Source organism: Cynocephalus volans, chromosome 8 (genome assembly GCF_027409185.1).
Source record: "Cynocephalus volans isolate mCynVol1 chromosome 8, mCynVol1.pri, whole genome shotgun sequence".
Taxonomy (NCBI): domain Eukaryota; kingdom Metazoa; phylum Chordata; class Mammalia; order Dermoptera; family Cynocephalidae; genus Cynocephalus; species Cynocephalus volans.
The window spans coordinates 26,741,813-26,755,458 of NC_084467.1; the positions used below are offsets into that span (position 1 = coordinate 26,741,813).

Here is a 13,646-nt window from a genome sequence, read left to right on the forward strand (position 1 = left end):
TAGTGTTAAGATCTGGGGGTAATAAGATAGAATAAGAGGGTGGATAAGGGATCAAAGAAAGATCTCTGAGAAGATGATGTCAGAGCTGAGGCCTGAGTTGGGGGACAAATAGTCCAGACCCAGAGGGAAAAATCTGCCCCTGATCCCTGAGCTTAGCATCATTCATGAAGAGAAGATGCTTGGGACAGATCACTACCCTTCCTAGAGCCAGCTCTCCATATACAGGTTTTAGGTCAGTGGGGTTGGCTGCTTGCAAAGGCATGGGCGGCTTATCACTGGAGGAACTTGGGCATGAACTGCATGCCCACCTATTAAGGACTCTGCTCTGGATAGCGGGTTGGATTGGACAACCTTTCAGGACATTCCTGACTGCGATCCTGCAGGTCTAAAGTTCCTGCCACCTAAGTACGTTGGGGAATATGTGTACCTGCACGTAAGTGTGCAGGTGCTGGGGCAAGAGTGGGTGCATGCATGGCTGGAGCTAGGGGTGAAGATGGGACTGGGAGTTGACAGAGGGCAGGGAGCATGTCTTTCTCATCACTGTAGCCCCAGGACACGGCAGAGTGCATGGCCCCTGACAGGTGCTTACTAAACATTTGGTGAATGACTGTAGCGTCAGGCCTTGCCCTGTGCTCCCCCATCCTATCTGTGGGAATAAGTAGCCAGCTCTCTGAATGGTCAGGACATGGAGATGCCCTTTGCCCCAGCCAACATCAACTGGGTTTAGAAGCAGTTGTTAGACCCAGGAAGAAGGCAGCCAGGAGGGTCACCTCGTTGCTCTTCAGGATCTTCTTGAATGTCTCCAGGGCTGGCGGGACTCTTGAATGCCAACCAGCCAACGAGCCTGGTTCTTTCTGCCTGGACCTCTTGGAACCTGGAGGTTTCTCTGTCTTCTCAGGGCCCTCTCACTTTTTTCTTGCTCATCCTACCTATAGCTGCTGCACCAGGCTCTGGCTCTCTGATGGGACACCGGAATGCTGTGGCTCCCAGTCTCCCTTGCCTGCACTTTTGAGCCCAGCTCCACCTATTCTTTCCCTCCTTGCACTCTGGGCTGTACTAGGGAGCCCCCAGGCACCTCCTCACCCTCCCTCTGCTGGCCCGTTCCTTACCAACTCTGACCTTGGGGTGCTGGCTGGCCTCACTTGAGCCCTTCTTCCCTCTTGTGTCAGGAATGTCCCACAGCTGTTCCAAAGCACCAGCACTCAGCTGTCCTGTTTGGGAGGCTGTTCTGACTGTTCCCACAATGGGAGTGAATAATTGGGCAGGGCCAGAGGAGTTGCCCAGTTTGGAATGAGGGGGAAGAGTCAGAAGACATATAAACAAAAAATCCCATACCATAGTCCTTGGGCACGGTGACAAAATACAAGCAGGTCTGTCCACTGGTGTAGTTCTGGGGGTAGTTGGGGGACAAGACCACTCCATCTGAACCCACATACTGTCCCCCACAGGGGGCTGAAAGAGAAAACAGAGAGAGGGCCAGGTGACCTTGTGGGACTCTCATCAGCTGTCCATCCTCTGTTCTGCTCTTGGCCCGAGCTTCTGGCCCTGGTGAGGCTGCCTGGAGGTAGATGGTGACTAGCGCGGAGAGGGGGAGTTCTGTGGACACCGCCCTGCCCTGCCCAAGGACATCCATCCTCGGTCCGGCAAATGGCCTAGAACCTATCCTGATGCTATTGAGAGCCCTCTTGGGCACATGCTAGTCCTTGCCCTCTGACTATTAACACTGGCATTGGTCCCTGAAGGCACAGCCTTGGGGAGCACCTTAGAAAGCTTTTCTGCTTACAAAAAGTCCAGGGACCACCTTTAACCCCCTGTATCCCAGATGTGAGGCCCTGGTGTGGCATGTCTGGAGGCCTCTGTTGAGGACACAGGATCTATCTGAACGGGGATGGGGATACAGTGATCTGAAAGAGATGACATGCTGACAGAGACGGGCACACCTGGAGAATCATGAGCCATTCTCACTCACAGCAAACCCAAGTTAACCAGGCCCAGCTTAGAGGAGCCAGCCTTGAGGACCATGTCCCACTTACCCTTCCCCTAGCCGACAGCCCCTGCAAGCCCTCAGCTCCTCAGACCCCCCATCCCTGGCTCTTGTCACCTGTGCAGACTGGCCGGGGATTGTTCCACACTGGCTTCCCATCAGGCCCCAGGATGCAGCTGAGTGTGGAGGAGCCCTCAACATCATAGCCCCCATGGCAGTAGTAGGTGATGGAGGAACCCAGCTTCAGGTCAGACCCCACTCGTGTCCCATTCTTGATGGAGCCAGGGTCAAAACACGACTCCCGTGGGTTTTCTAGAAAAAAGAAAAACAAATACACACACACACACACACACACACACACACACGGCTCATTAGTAGCCCATTTCTGTGGCACAGAACCCATGAGGAGAACCTGACTCTAGCTACGTAGCACATGGGGATGTGAGATTGCTGGTCCTCTTCACTTCAGGTCTAGAAACTTCTCTAAATTTGATTAGAAATCTAGGGCTGGGAATCATACTGAAGAGGATAATTTCCCCTCCTCTCCCCACACTCCTGCCTTGACCCACAGAGAGAAGAGTTCCAGCTGCCCCTCTGAGGCCCTCCTACCCCTCGGGAAGCATGAATCACTCTGACTGCCTGGAGCTGGTGGTCCCTGGCCCACACCTCAGCTGTGGCAGGGTCACTGGTAAGGGTCAGTGCCTAGGCACAGTCCACCCCTTTGCTCCTCTTTGACGCCCCACGCTCAGCATGGCAGGCCTCCTCAGCTTTTCATCTCCAGCTGGGAAGCAGGGTGACAGTCTGCTTTTGGAGACTGCTCTTTCTCTTCCTCTCTTGCTCTTGCCTCAACTGTGGCACCTGATCTGCAGGCCCCGTCATGTCTGTGCCTTGCAGGCACTTCTGTGTACATGGGCACTAAAGCTTAGATTCAGGGGGAAGTAGAAACCTCATTTTCACCTCTGGGTTGGGTTATATGGGATAAGTCAAGGTCTCCAACATAGTTTTCCAGGGCTTTGTATTGGGTGTTGGGTGCTTGCCAGTTTCTTAATGCAGCAGTATTTTTTTCCATTTGGCTATTGATCCATTTGTCTTCCCAATTAGGCATCCTGGAGGTGTGCATAACAGGCACCACTCCATCCCTCCATACTGGACAAGCCTGTACTTGACATTGCCTGAGGACTGGGAGTACTGGCTGGGTCCCTCAGTCTCTGGAGAATGCTCCACAGCCTCCCTCACCATCAGCTAGAAGTCCTGAGCAGCTCTTGGGAGCCATTGTTCACTCCTATCCATTACCACTTTTCCTCAGTCCTCCTTGTTCTAAGATCACACATGGTCAAGAGGTCTGTCATCAGGGCTGGGCAGTGGCAGGACACAGCTGAGGCCAGTCAGTAGCACAGAGATGCTACCACGTATCAGGTTTTGATGGGAGTCCTGCAGGCTGCGCTATGGGGGGCAACAGAGAGGTCTAGAGACGGGGGCTCATAAAGAGGTGCTGACAGCCCTTGCGGAAGGACTCAGAAATTCAGAGAGCGTAGCTAAAGTGGAAAGAACCAGATTAGAAGTGGTCAGAGTTCAGAGATGTCGGCTCAGGAGGAATGTGCTGGGGGTGGTTCCCGTCACTAGTATCTTTAAGATATGGACACCTGAGCAGCACTGCTTGAGGCTGTCACTCAGCCACCACTTGGCCTGTCACTGATGCATGAGACTCTGAGAGGCTGTGGTGCTGTCCAGTCCAGCCGCTCTTGTGTTTGAGCCCTTAGTCCCATCCCGTTCTTTAAGTCTTTGCCCACGGATGAGGGTGGAGCAGTCCCGGATGCACTACTGCATTTAAACTCAAGTGTGACCCAGAAAATGGTCTCTCAGCTCACAGAGGGGCCCTCAGCTGTTTCATCGTGTGCCCTGTCATGTGTCACCTTGATCCCGTCCCCTCCATCAGCCTGGTGGCTCTGGCCAGAATGTAACTGATGACTGGGTGACCCACATGTGAATCACAGAGATACAGGAAAGTGCTATCATGTCTTATGTTCTATTTGTCCTTTTCATAAATTCAAAGTAGTCAATTGAATGGAAGTTCAGAGAAATTAAGTAACTTGGAACCAAATTCACACAGCTTATAAGAGGTGGAAACACCTGTGGCACCCAATATCCATTTTCCCCTTCATCCCTCAATAGTGGAACCCAGATTTTACCCATAGCCTCAAGATGCCAGCTAAATCCTACATCTCCCAGCCTCCTGGGCAGCTTGGTCCGGTCAAAGAGATGTAAACACAAGTCAGATAAGGTCTGCTGAAAAACTGTCCAATAGCTTCCTGTCTCACTCAGTCAAAATCCTTCCAGGCTTACAAAGTCTGCACCTGCTGCCCCCAATCGTCCCCTGTATGATCTCAATTCCTGCTGTTTCTTTGCTAACTGTGCTCTGGCCCCTGCAGCGTCTGTGCGTGGAACGTCATGCCATCTGCACGGCTCCCTCTCTCACTGTTTCAGGACAGCTTAATGTCTCCATCTCAGTGACAACCTCCCTGAGCAGCCATTTAAAACCGCATCACTCCTCTCCCTTGAACCCCCAGTGCCAAATTCTCTGCTTTATTTCTCTCCACTGTGATTAGTACTCTTTCATCTACTATATATTCACCTTATTTTTTTCTATCTCCCTCCACTAGAATGTAGGTTCCAGGAGGGCAGTTTTTCAGTTTTGTTCACTGCTGTATTTCAGTGCCTAGCACATGGTAGGCACTCCATAAATATCTTTAATGGATAAATGTGGGACTTCTAGAGAGCCTACTTAAGGGAAGGTAACTCAGCTGAGTGAATGCTAATTGTCCCTTCCTTCTTTTCTTTCTTCTTCCTTTCTGCAGTCTAGAACTCAGACGTGATGGCTGGAACCCCAGTCACCATCTTGGATCCGAGACAACCTTGAGGATGACAGCCATGAATTAGCATGGTAGAGCAGAAAGACAAAAGGAGCCTAGGTGTAGCCCCTCATCAGCCCTGGATGCCAACCTCCAGCTTTCTTCTACAGGAAGGAGAATAAACTTCCACCAGGGTGCACTAGCACTGAGTCCAAGCTGGGTACGACTGCCCCAGAATTTTACATATGTCAGAATATCCTTTCTTCCCTTCTCTGTGTGGCAAACTCCTATGCTTTTCAATGCCACCCTCTCTGAGCAGGTTTCCTGAACTTTGCTGGTGGAATTATGTTTTTCTGATGGAATTATGTTTTTTCCTGGTAGAATTTATGTTTTTCCTTCCCTGGTTATAGCATGTATCACATTATCTTGATAGGCTGGGTAATTGTATTATTTCCAGTGGGTTTTGAACTCCTGGTGGACGGGGAGCATCACCTGGTCTTCTCATAACCCGGGTAACTCACACAGAACTTGGCACCCGGGCTGGCCCTATTTGGCACATAATAGAGGCTTAATAAATTGGCTGCTGAATTGTTTGGCTGAATACTTCATGGCTTGGAAAATCAACAATCACGTCATTGATTCCAACTACAGACTCTATTCTATATTTACTCACATGTCAGAGGAAGATGAGCTCACCCTTCCAAGCGTCATCACATTAATAATGATGATAAGGTTAATGATCATGATGACAGCCCCTTACACAGGAATATCACTTTATAATTCTCAGAGCACTTTCCAATCTGCTGTCTTATTTGTATCTCACAATACCCTCTGCAGGAGGCAGGGCCAGGCATGCTCATGTTCGGGTTATAGATGAGGAATGTGGTTATCAGAGAGGCTAAATGAGCTTTCCAAGCCACTCAGCTATTAAGAGGTAGAATTAAGACCAAAATCAGATCTTCAGTCTGCCAAACCAGAGCTCAGCTGTGAATGATAAAACTAAATGACTAAAACATCATGATGATAATAATAAATAAAACCCAAGCCCTGCAAAATGGGAAAATTAAAAGAACCAGCTTCTCTCTGGTCCTATTAGATGAGGCCCATTTCCAAATTATGTAATAGCAAAAAACTGAAAACAACAACCCCAACATTTAATCAGTAAAGAACGGGTTAAAAAGGTTGGATTAGAGCCATCCACTGAAATACAAGCAGCCTTTAAAAAGGATAGCTCAAGTCTTTGAATACTGATATGGGAAGATGCCCAAGGCCTATTACTGGGCCAAAAAACCAAAAAACCAAAAACAACCGGATTACAGATTAGTACATATGGTGTGATCTCATTCATACAGAACAGGGTTTGACAAACTACAGCCCGCAGGTCACTCACTGCCTGCTTTTGTAAATAAAGTTTTATTGGAACATAGCCATGCCCATTTGATAACAGTTTCCATGGCTACGTTAGCACTACAACAACAGCAGAGCTGAGCAGCAGCAACAGAGATCATCTGGAGTAAAATATTTACTCTCTGGCCCTTTATAGAAAAAGTTTGGTATAGAATTTACACTACTTTATATTTATAGAAAATATCTGAAATGAGATATCAAACTGTTAAGAATGGTACATTAGGGGGATGAAAGTACTGGGGGGATGGTAAATTTTTAGAGTACATCTTATATGCTTCTGTATTGTTTGAATTCTTCTGAGAAATATGTTACTATAAAAATAGGCAAAAATGAAGATATTTCCATTTTGAATTTAAAAATAAAGACCTGTGGGAGTGGCGGGTGGTGGGGTGGGGTGGGAGTGGGTGTGGAAATCTGGTCATGGCTCCCAGGCTCACAGTGTTACTTTCAAGGGCTTGAAAGAGAAAATAGACATCTGTTAGTATATTCTTGTAATAGTTGACTCGCCTTGGCCTTTCCTGAGTTATTTCAGATTCTCTGACCATATGCTTTGAAGTCTTCCCTCTGAAACACCCCCATGCGTCACTCTTGACAGAGGGCTTCTACTGAGCCTTCTGGGCTCTGTCTAAATGGCCCCTTCTCAGTGAGGCCTGTATCAGCCATTTGGAAGTGGGTGCCCATTTTCCTATCTCAGAGTAGCCTTCTCTCTTCTTTCCTAACTTCTCGTTTCCTGCTTGTCTGCTTATTAATTGTCTGTTTCCTTTGCTAACCTTTAAGCTGCATTAGGGTAGACACCATGACCATTTTTCTCAGTCTCGATATCACTAGAGTGTGAACTCCATGGAGGTAGGGACTTTGGTTCCCTGCCATGTCCTCAGCCCCTGTAACAATGTCTGGCACAGGGTAGGTGGTCAATTAATATTTATTGAATGAACAAATGAATAAAAATGCCCGATCTGCCCTTGCCGCTTGCCCTTGCAACTCCCATCCTAACTTCAGACCCTTGGGAGTTTCCTGCCCTTGGGCTCTTGTACTCTAAATGTATTTTACCTTTTTGTGTTAAGTTAGAGTGAGTTTTTATTATCTGTATTGTTAAAATATAGAATCCTTTTTCAGCTTAACTTCGTTTGGTTGATAGTTGCTTTCTTAAAATAAAATCTCCTTTTGGTCTCAAATTGTTTGAGTGGGTTTATGTTTCTTGCATTCTTATAATTGATTACCCCCTTTTTTGAATAAGTTGGTCTGAATGGATTTTTTAATTTGAAACTAAATATTCCCTAAGATTCATCCATTCTGTTTTTGCTTCCCACTTGAGAAGTTGGCAGGATGTGGGGAGACCAGGCTCCTGGTCTCTTTGTCTTGGGCCAGCAGAAGTGTTGACTTCATAGAGTGGATTTCACTGTGCTAAGCCCAGCTGGGTCTAGCAACATCTCTCTACGTGGGGTTCTCATAGCCTCCCCTTACCTCCCAAAGCAGGACCCCTGAAGCCACAGCTCCTAAGAGACCCAAATCCTCAGCATTGGCAGAGCCCTGGATCTTTCTAAGAGACAAAGAGACATACACAGCTTCTGGATGGATCAGGCCAATTCCTCTCTTCCTAAGGATCCAGACCTGCCTCAGTGTGTAAGTCCTCATTAGGCTACATCTCCAGCTATGGTGCCCTATGAACTTGCAGAGTATAGAGTGTCTCCATTCTTTGCCATGGACTGCAGAGTATACAGGACACACATACACATCACAAATATTCACGTTATAAATATTCCACACTCATACATCTATGTGTATAAAACATGACACTCACACTTTGTTCAGTAAACAGAGGAGAAATTGTACTATGTTCCACTAGGCTAGCCCCACGAAGAAGGGTCCCTACACTTCTCCTTTCCAAACAAGGGCACAGTGAGTGCAGTACCAGTTACACAGGAAGAAGGCAACCAGACGGAAGAGGGTGGATCAAACTACGTGCCAGGTAGCTACTGGCATGGGGTACTCTGCTAGGCGCTGTACCTCTTTACCAACCTTTGCAACAACTCATCCAGCACTGTCCCTCTTTGATGGGTGAGGAAGCTGATGCTCAGAGAAGTTAGGCAACTTGTTTCAGGCCACCAGTTAATAAGCAATGGAGCTTACACTTACAAAGATATTGAGCATGGGAGAATATCATCAAGGCCATGGTTCTGATAGCAGAATAGACCCATTCCAGGAATCCAGGGATTCTGGGACAGGGAGAAGGAGACCATAGCATAAGGCAGGGGTCCCTGGGCTTCAGCAAATGGGCTATCAGACCAGAGACCTGGGGAGTTAGTAGGAATGACTAATACTAGGAAGTGTGCAGTCTTGGAAGGACTTGGAAGGAAGTCAGCTTGAGGTTCTAACCAGGCATCCCCCTCCCCCCCAGACACAGACGTTTATCTTGGTACGTGTACTCCAGATCCTTATGAGGTGTGGGGGTGCGTCAGCAGGCTGTGCCTCTCCTCCCCACTTTCCCTAGTAATTCCTCTTCCATCAGCCATGTGGCTGGCTCAGATGGCAGCTGGGAAGGCCTTATTCCCTGGGCTACGGGTTGGACCTAAGGACCCCTCTGGATACCATTTTGGACCAACAGCTGGAATTGGAAACAGCTTCTGGAAAGAGGACTTGCGAGTGTGGATCTCAGCCCATGAATTTCAGTGGAGCAGACCTGGGGGAGAGGCGGCCACAGCCAGGTCGCCATGAACAAGGTGATGGGGAGGAAGATGAGGGAGTTTCTACTCAAGTATCTTACTGTATCCAGGGAAGATGAAATAAATCTTTTTATAAATATTCCACACTCATACATACATGTGTATAAAATATTTTGCTCACACTTTGTTCAGTAAACAGAAAAGAAATTGTACTATGTTCCACTGGGCTAGCCCCATGTAGAGGGGGCTATTATAAGAATGAGGTTGACCGTGGTGACATTTGGGGTGAAGTTTTGGACTCTCTGCCTGGGACAAGTCAGAGGCAGCTCTGGTGGTTACTAAGGCTTGGCTGGGGTTAAAGGACATCACTTGTAGTGGCTCTAAGTCTCATGTTTGTGACATTTTTTCTGGCTGTCTTTAGCCATTACAGTGTAGGTTTAACAAAGGGTGCAGTTTTGCAGGGTTTATGCAATAGGAGGACTGGGGGCAGGAAAGTTGAGGGCACTGATGGGAATGTGGATAAAAAGACAAATAATGAGAAGTGATGACGATGACATGGCAGTGGGGACAGTGGTGGTGAGCAGTGGAGGGCCCCGGCTGGTCTAGGTCGTGCTTCTGCTGGAATTCCGAAACGGCCGACCGCATTTGTTCTGACATCGGCATGTGGACGAATGGCAGGTGTCCAGAGGAAGAGGGTGGCTAATAGCTGCTCCCCAGGACACGGGAAGACTGCAAGCAAAACGCTCTCTATTCTGTGCACCAAGTATCTTCTAAAACTGTAGCTGACAAACAGCAGACGATGGATAGCTATGAGTTCAGTGAGTTGATGCATATAAAGTACTTAGTACTTAGGGCAGTGCTGGCAGTTGGTACACATGAAATTAGCTATTAATATGATTAGTATTATTTGTGAGCTCATGTGAGATGTTCCCGGGGTTGCTAGAAACACCTAATTAAAAGACACTTTAAAAGGTGGCTGAGGTCTTACATTATGCAGGTGGGAAGCATGAGCCGGAGAATTTTTAATTTTAACTGGTAATGCGACCCTATTTGTACACACAGTCTGATGAGGCCTCGGTGAACTTGGGTTATAGTAACAATAACAAAATCTATCATCTCCAGAGTATCTGTAGAGTGTTTAGTACATACTGGGCATTATACTAATGTGTGTGTGTATATATATATATATGATATGTATGTATAAAACACCTTTTAATCTTAACCTTCTGCAACATAATTAATTTGACTATTTTATACATGATGTTCCAGGAGATAATAACTTGCCAAGCTCACAGATCAAGCAAAAAGTGGAGCTAGGAGTTGGATAACGCGGTTTGGGATAATTAGGGACGAAGAAAAGGTCAAAAAGAGAATAACAGAGTAGAAGAACATGGAGTTGTTGAGAGCCTGGAACTACTCTCCCATCACAAATACCATCTGAACATTCTAGGACGTGTGACCTGTGCTGGGCACTGTACTGAGGACTTTCATGGGTGGACTTGTTGATCCTTACAACATTTCTGGGAGGCAGGAACTTTCCTGCCATCATTTTTTAGATGAAGAAAAGGAGGTTTTGAGAGGTTAAATAACTTGTCCACAGTCACACAACTGCTAATTAGTAAACATGAACTTTCAACCCAGTTCATCTGACAGTCTATGCTCTTGTAAGTAAATTCTTATTAGAACACAGCCACACCTGCTCCTTTATGCTCTGTCTGTGGCTGCTTTGGTGCTACAAAGGCAGAGCTGAGTCCTGCATTTTGACTCCTGTACTACTGAGCTTTTCTTAAGTAATTCAAAGGTACAGTGAGTAAGAGATTGGGACAGCTGGAAGGAGAAGCAAATGAAATCAGAGAGTATCGGAAAGTGACCAGTCTATGACAAGGTGACAGAGTATGGCCAAAGAGTGTCCTTGGGACAGAGGTCCAAGCATTGTGATCCTAGGATTAGAAGGGCTGCCCGTATGGGAATTAAAGTTACCCAGGATAGCAGGAGGCTTTAGGGTAGAGAAGAAGGTTGAGCCTTATATCAGAACCCTCATTAATGCAGGGAGTGGCCAGGAAGATATTAGCTGACAGGTATGGAGTGAGGTTATGAGACTGAAGTAGAGCTAGACATGACCCTCATAGGAAAAGGGGAGAAGAGGAATAATGATTTGGAAGTAGAAATGGGGTGCAAAGGAATGCTGGCCCCTTCTCTCCTAGCCCTGGGGCCTATAGGTGTAAAAGACTATGCCATGTGGAGGGCCGCGGAGAAGGCAGGTCCTCTGCAGGTGGCAACAGTTGGCTTCTAATGGGCTCCCCATGGTCCAATTCAGTGCTCTCCTCAGTACCCTACACTGCTCCCCCTCTGCCAGGTCTGGCGGGCCCTGCCCTCAAACATCTCTGGCACCAGGGCCCTTACCTGTGTAGTCAATGACGAAGCCAGCATTGCTCACGGATGCATCGCTGCGGAAGGCGAGGAAGAGGCTATTGCTGCTGCTTTCAATGCGGCTTGGGAGCTGAGAGCCGTAGAAGCTTCCTATGAGAGGGCTGAGAGAGTCCCGTCCGTCGTAGATATGGAGGAAGTCATAACCAGGCTCCAAGTTAAAGCTGGGGAACAAAAACATCCCACCCCCACCCCACTAAGGTCAAATAAAGGCTGTGCTCAGGCCTCAGGCTCCACCGAAGGATGGGGCCCCCCAGAGAGTGAGCCCCCCATCCCACTGGAGACCAACCCCTGCAGACTGGCTGGTGGGGAGGGAGAGGATGAAGCCCCGATGACCTCCCAGGCAAGCGAGAAGAAGGATAAGGCAGGCTCAGGGGCAGAGGAGACAGATTCCAGAGCCAGTGTCCAAAAATCCAGAACTGAAAACCTAATGTGCTCCTTATGCAAGGGAAAATGAGTTGCCAACCCCAGACACCAAGTGGTCAGCCTAGGCAGGTCCAGAACCAAGTCTCTTACCTGACCTCAACGTTTCTTATATTGTGCTATTCTGCACCTCCTTTTCTAACAGGGAAAGAGCCACTCCCAGGGAGGAGGGGCTTGTCACCACAAAGCACCCAGCTTCATTCCTTTATCCTGAGCCAGTTCTCCAGCTCTCCTCTGCACGCGCCACCACCTGCACCTAGCACCCACAGTGTGCCTCTCTCTTAGCCATCCTGACCCTGGTGCAGGGGAAAAGTCCACTTAAAAATCTGTCTTAGTTTAGCAAATTGAATATTAGAATTCAGGAATGCAGTTTATCCTACCAAAATGGCTAGTTTAAGTGATGGAAAATGCCAAGTATTGAAAAGAATGTGGAGCCACTGGGGCTCTCATACCCTGTTGGTGGGAGTGCGAACTGGTATAACCACTTTGGAAACTGTTTCATTTTATCTACTAAATCTGAACATATGTCTGCCCTATGGTGCAGTGATTCCACTCTTAATCATATATCTAATAAAGGCAAATTGATACCAGTCAAGTATGCAAAGATGAAAACAATAGAAAAGTAAATGAGTGCAGAGAACAGATTTCTGATGCAAATTTGTTTATGCCCAGCCACGGGCTGGGATACTCAGATGCTCCCTTTGGCTGGACTGAGAATGAAATGGCTGTTTTACCCTTTAGCTAAGACATGTGGTGGAGAGAGGGGGCCATGGCATCTCTAGGACAAAGAGATAAAGCTGGCAGACAGACAGGTGGGGCCTAGTAGGGAGGGGGTGTAGAGTCAGGTGTGTGCCGGCCCCCACCCTCTCACACTGGTGTCAACTGCAGGGACGCCCCACCATTGCTGGGTGATACTTGTCTCCATAATTCAGCTTTCTCAAAAGTAACTAGGGAAGAGTTTCAGAGTGAGAGTGAGTGAGTCAGTCAGTCTTGGTCACAAATTATGGCACTGCCACTTGTTAAGTAACTGCCTTCTGTCTGTCCCTAACTTCCTTCACTAAATTTCATTTGGGTACCCTCAATATGTCAGACTCTGTGCAAGGTGCCAAGGACACAGGGGTATGCCAGAAGAGCCGCTGCCTGCAGGCAGCTGGCGGTGCTGTAGGAAGCGACAGACGCATAAACAACGCGGTGAAGCGCGACATGTACCTGAGGCAGAGCGGGAGCACGAGGGTTCCTGGGGCGGGGGCATGAAAATCAAGCTTTCACAGAGGAGGTCACGCTTGAGTCAGGTCTTGGGAGATGAGAGACTCTCAGAGGTTGGACAAAGAGGGAAGAGGAAGTTGCTGCGACAGCACAGCAGAGGCGAAGTCACAAGCACATGGAAGAGCCTGAGAACCCTGGCGACTGCGAAGAGTTCAGTGTGGCTGGAGCTCAGGGCTCAGGACGCGGTGGGCTCAAGATGGGGTGGAGGGACTGAGTGCAGGGGGAGGCAGAGGCCAGATGGTTTGGAATGAAACTCAAAATTCTGCTCCTTTATTTGCAGGCAAGAGAGAGCCATCGCAGGATTTTAAAATAATCTACTTGTTTGTTACTTTGTTTTGAAATCGAGGTATAACTTATACGCCGTACGATGATGAGCTCTAGGTGTGCCACTCTCAGTTTTGATTCAAGCATATCAAGACCTAGAACTTTCCCACCACCCCAGAAGGCTCCCAGTGCCCCTTCCCAGCCAGCCTCCCCACCCTCAGATTCGGGCACCGATCAGATTTCCTCACCATAGATTCATTTTGCCAATCCTACAATTTCACATGAGTTGAATCATATATTATGTGCTTTTTTGTGCCTGTCTTCTTTCACTCAGCATAATATTTTTGGGACTCATCCACGTTG

General features: G+C 47.9%; 1 protein-coding gene across 1 annotated transcript in view; it reads right to left on the reverse strand.

The window, feature by feature from the left end:
* CSMD2 (CUB and Sushi multiple domains 2) overlaps nt 1–13,646 on the reverse strand; it is a 588,341-nt gene that overhangs the window by 114,158 nt on the left and 460,537 nt on the right. The window contains exons 29-31 of the mRNA XM_063104124.1: nt 11,307–11,494; nt 2,102–2,296; nt 1,336–1,452 (exon numbers count right to left, since the gene is read on the reverse strand). Coding sequence (XP_062960194.1) covers nt 1,336–1,452; nt 2,102–2,296; nt 11,307–11,494 — 500 coding nt within the window. The remainder of the gene's footprint in view (nt 1–1,335; nt 1,453–2,101; nt 2,297–11,306; nt 11,495–13,646) is intronic.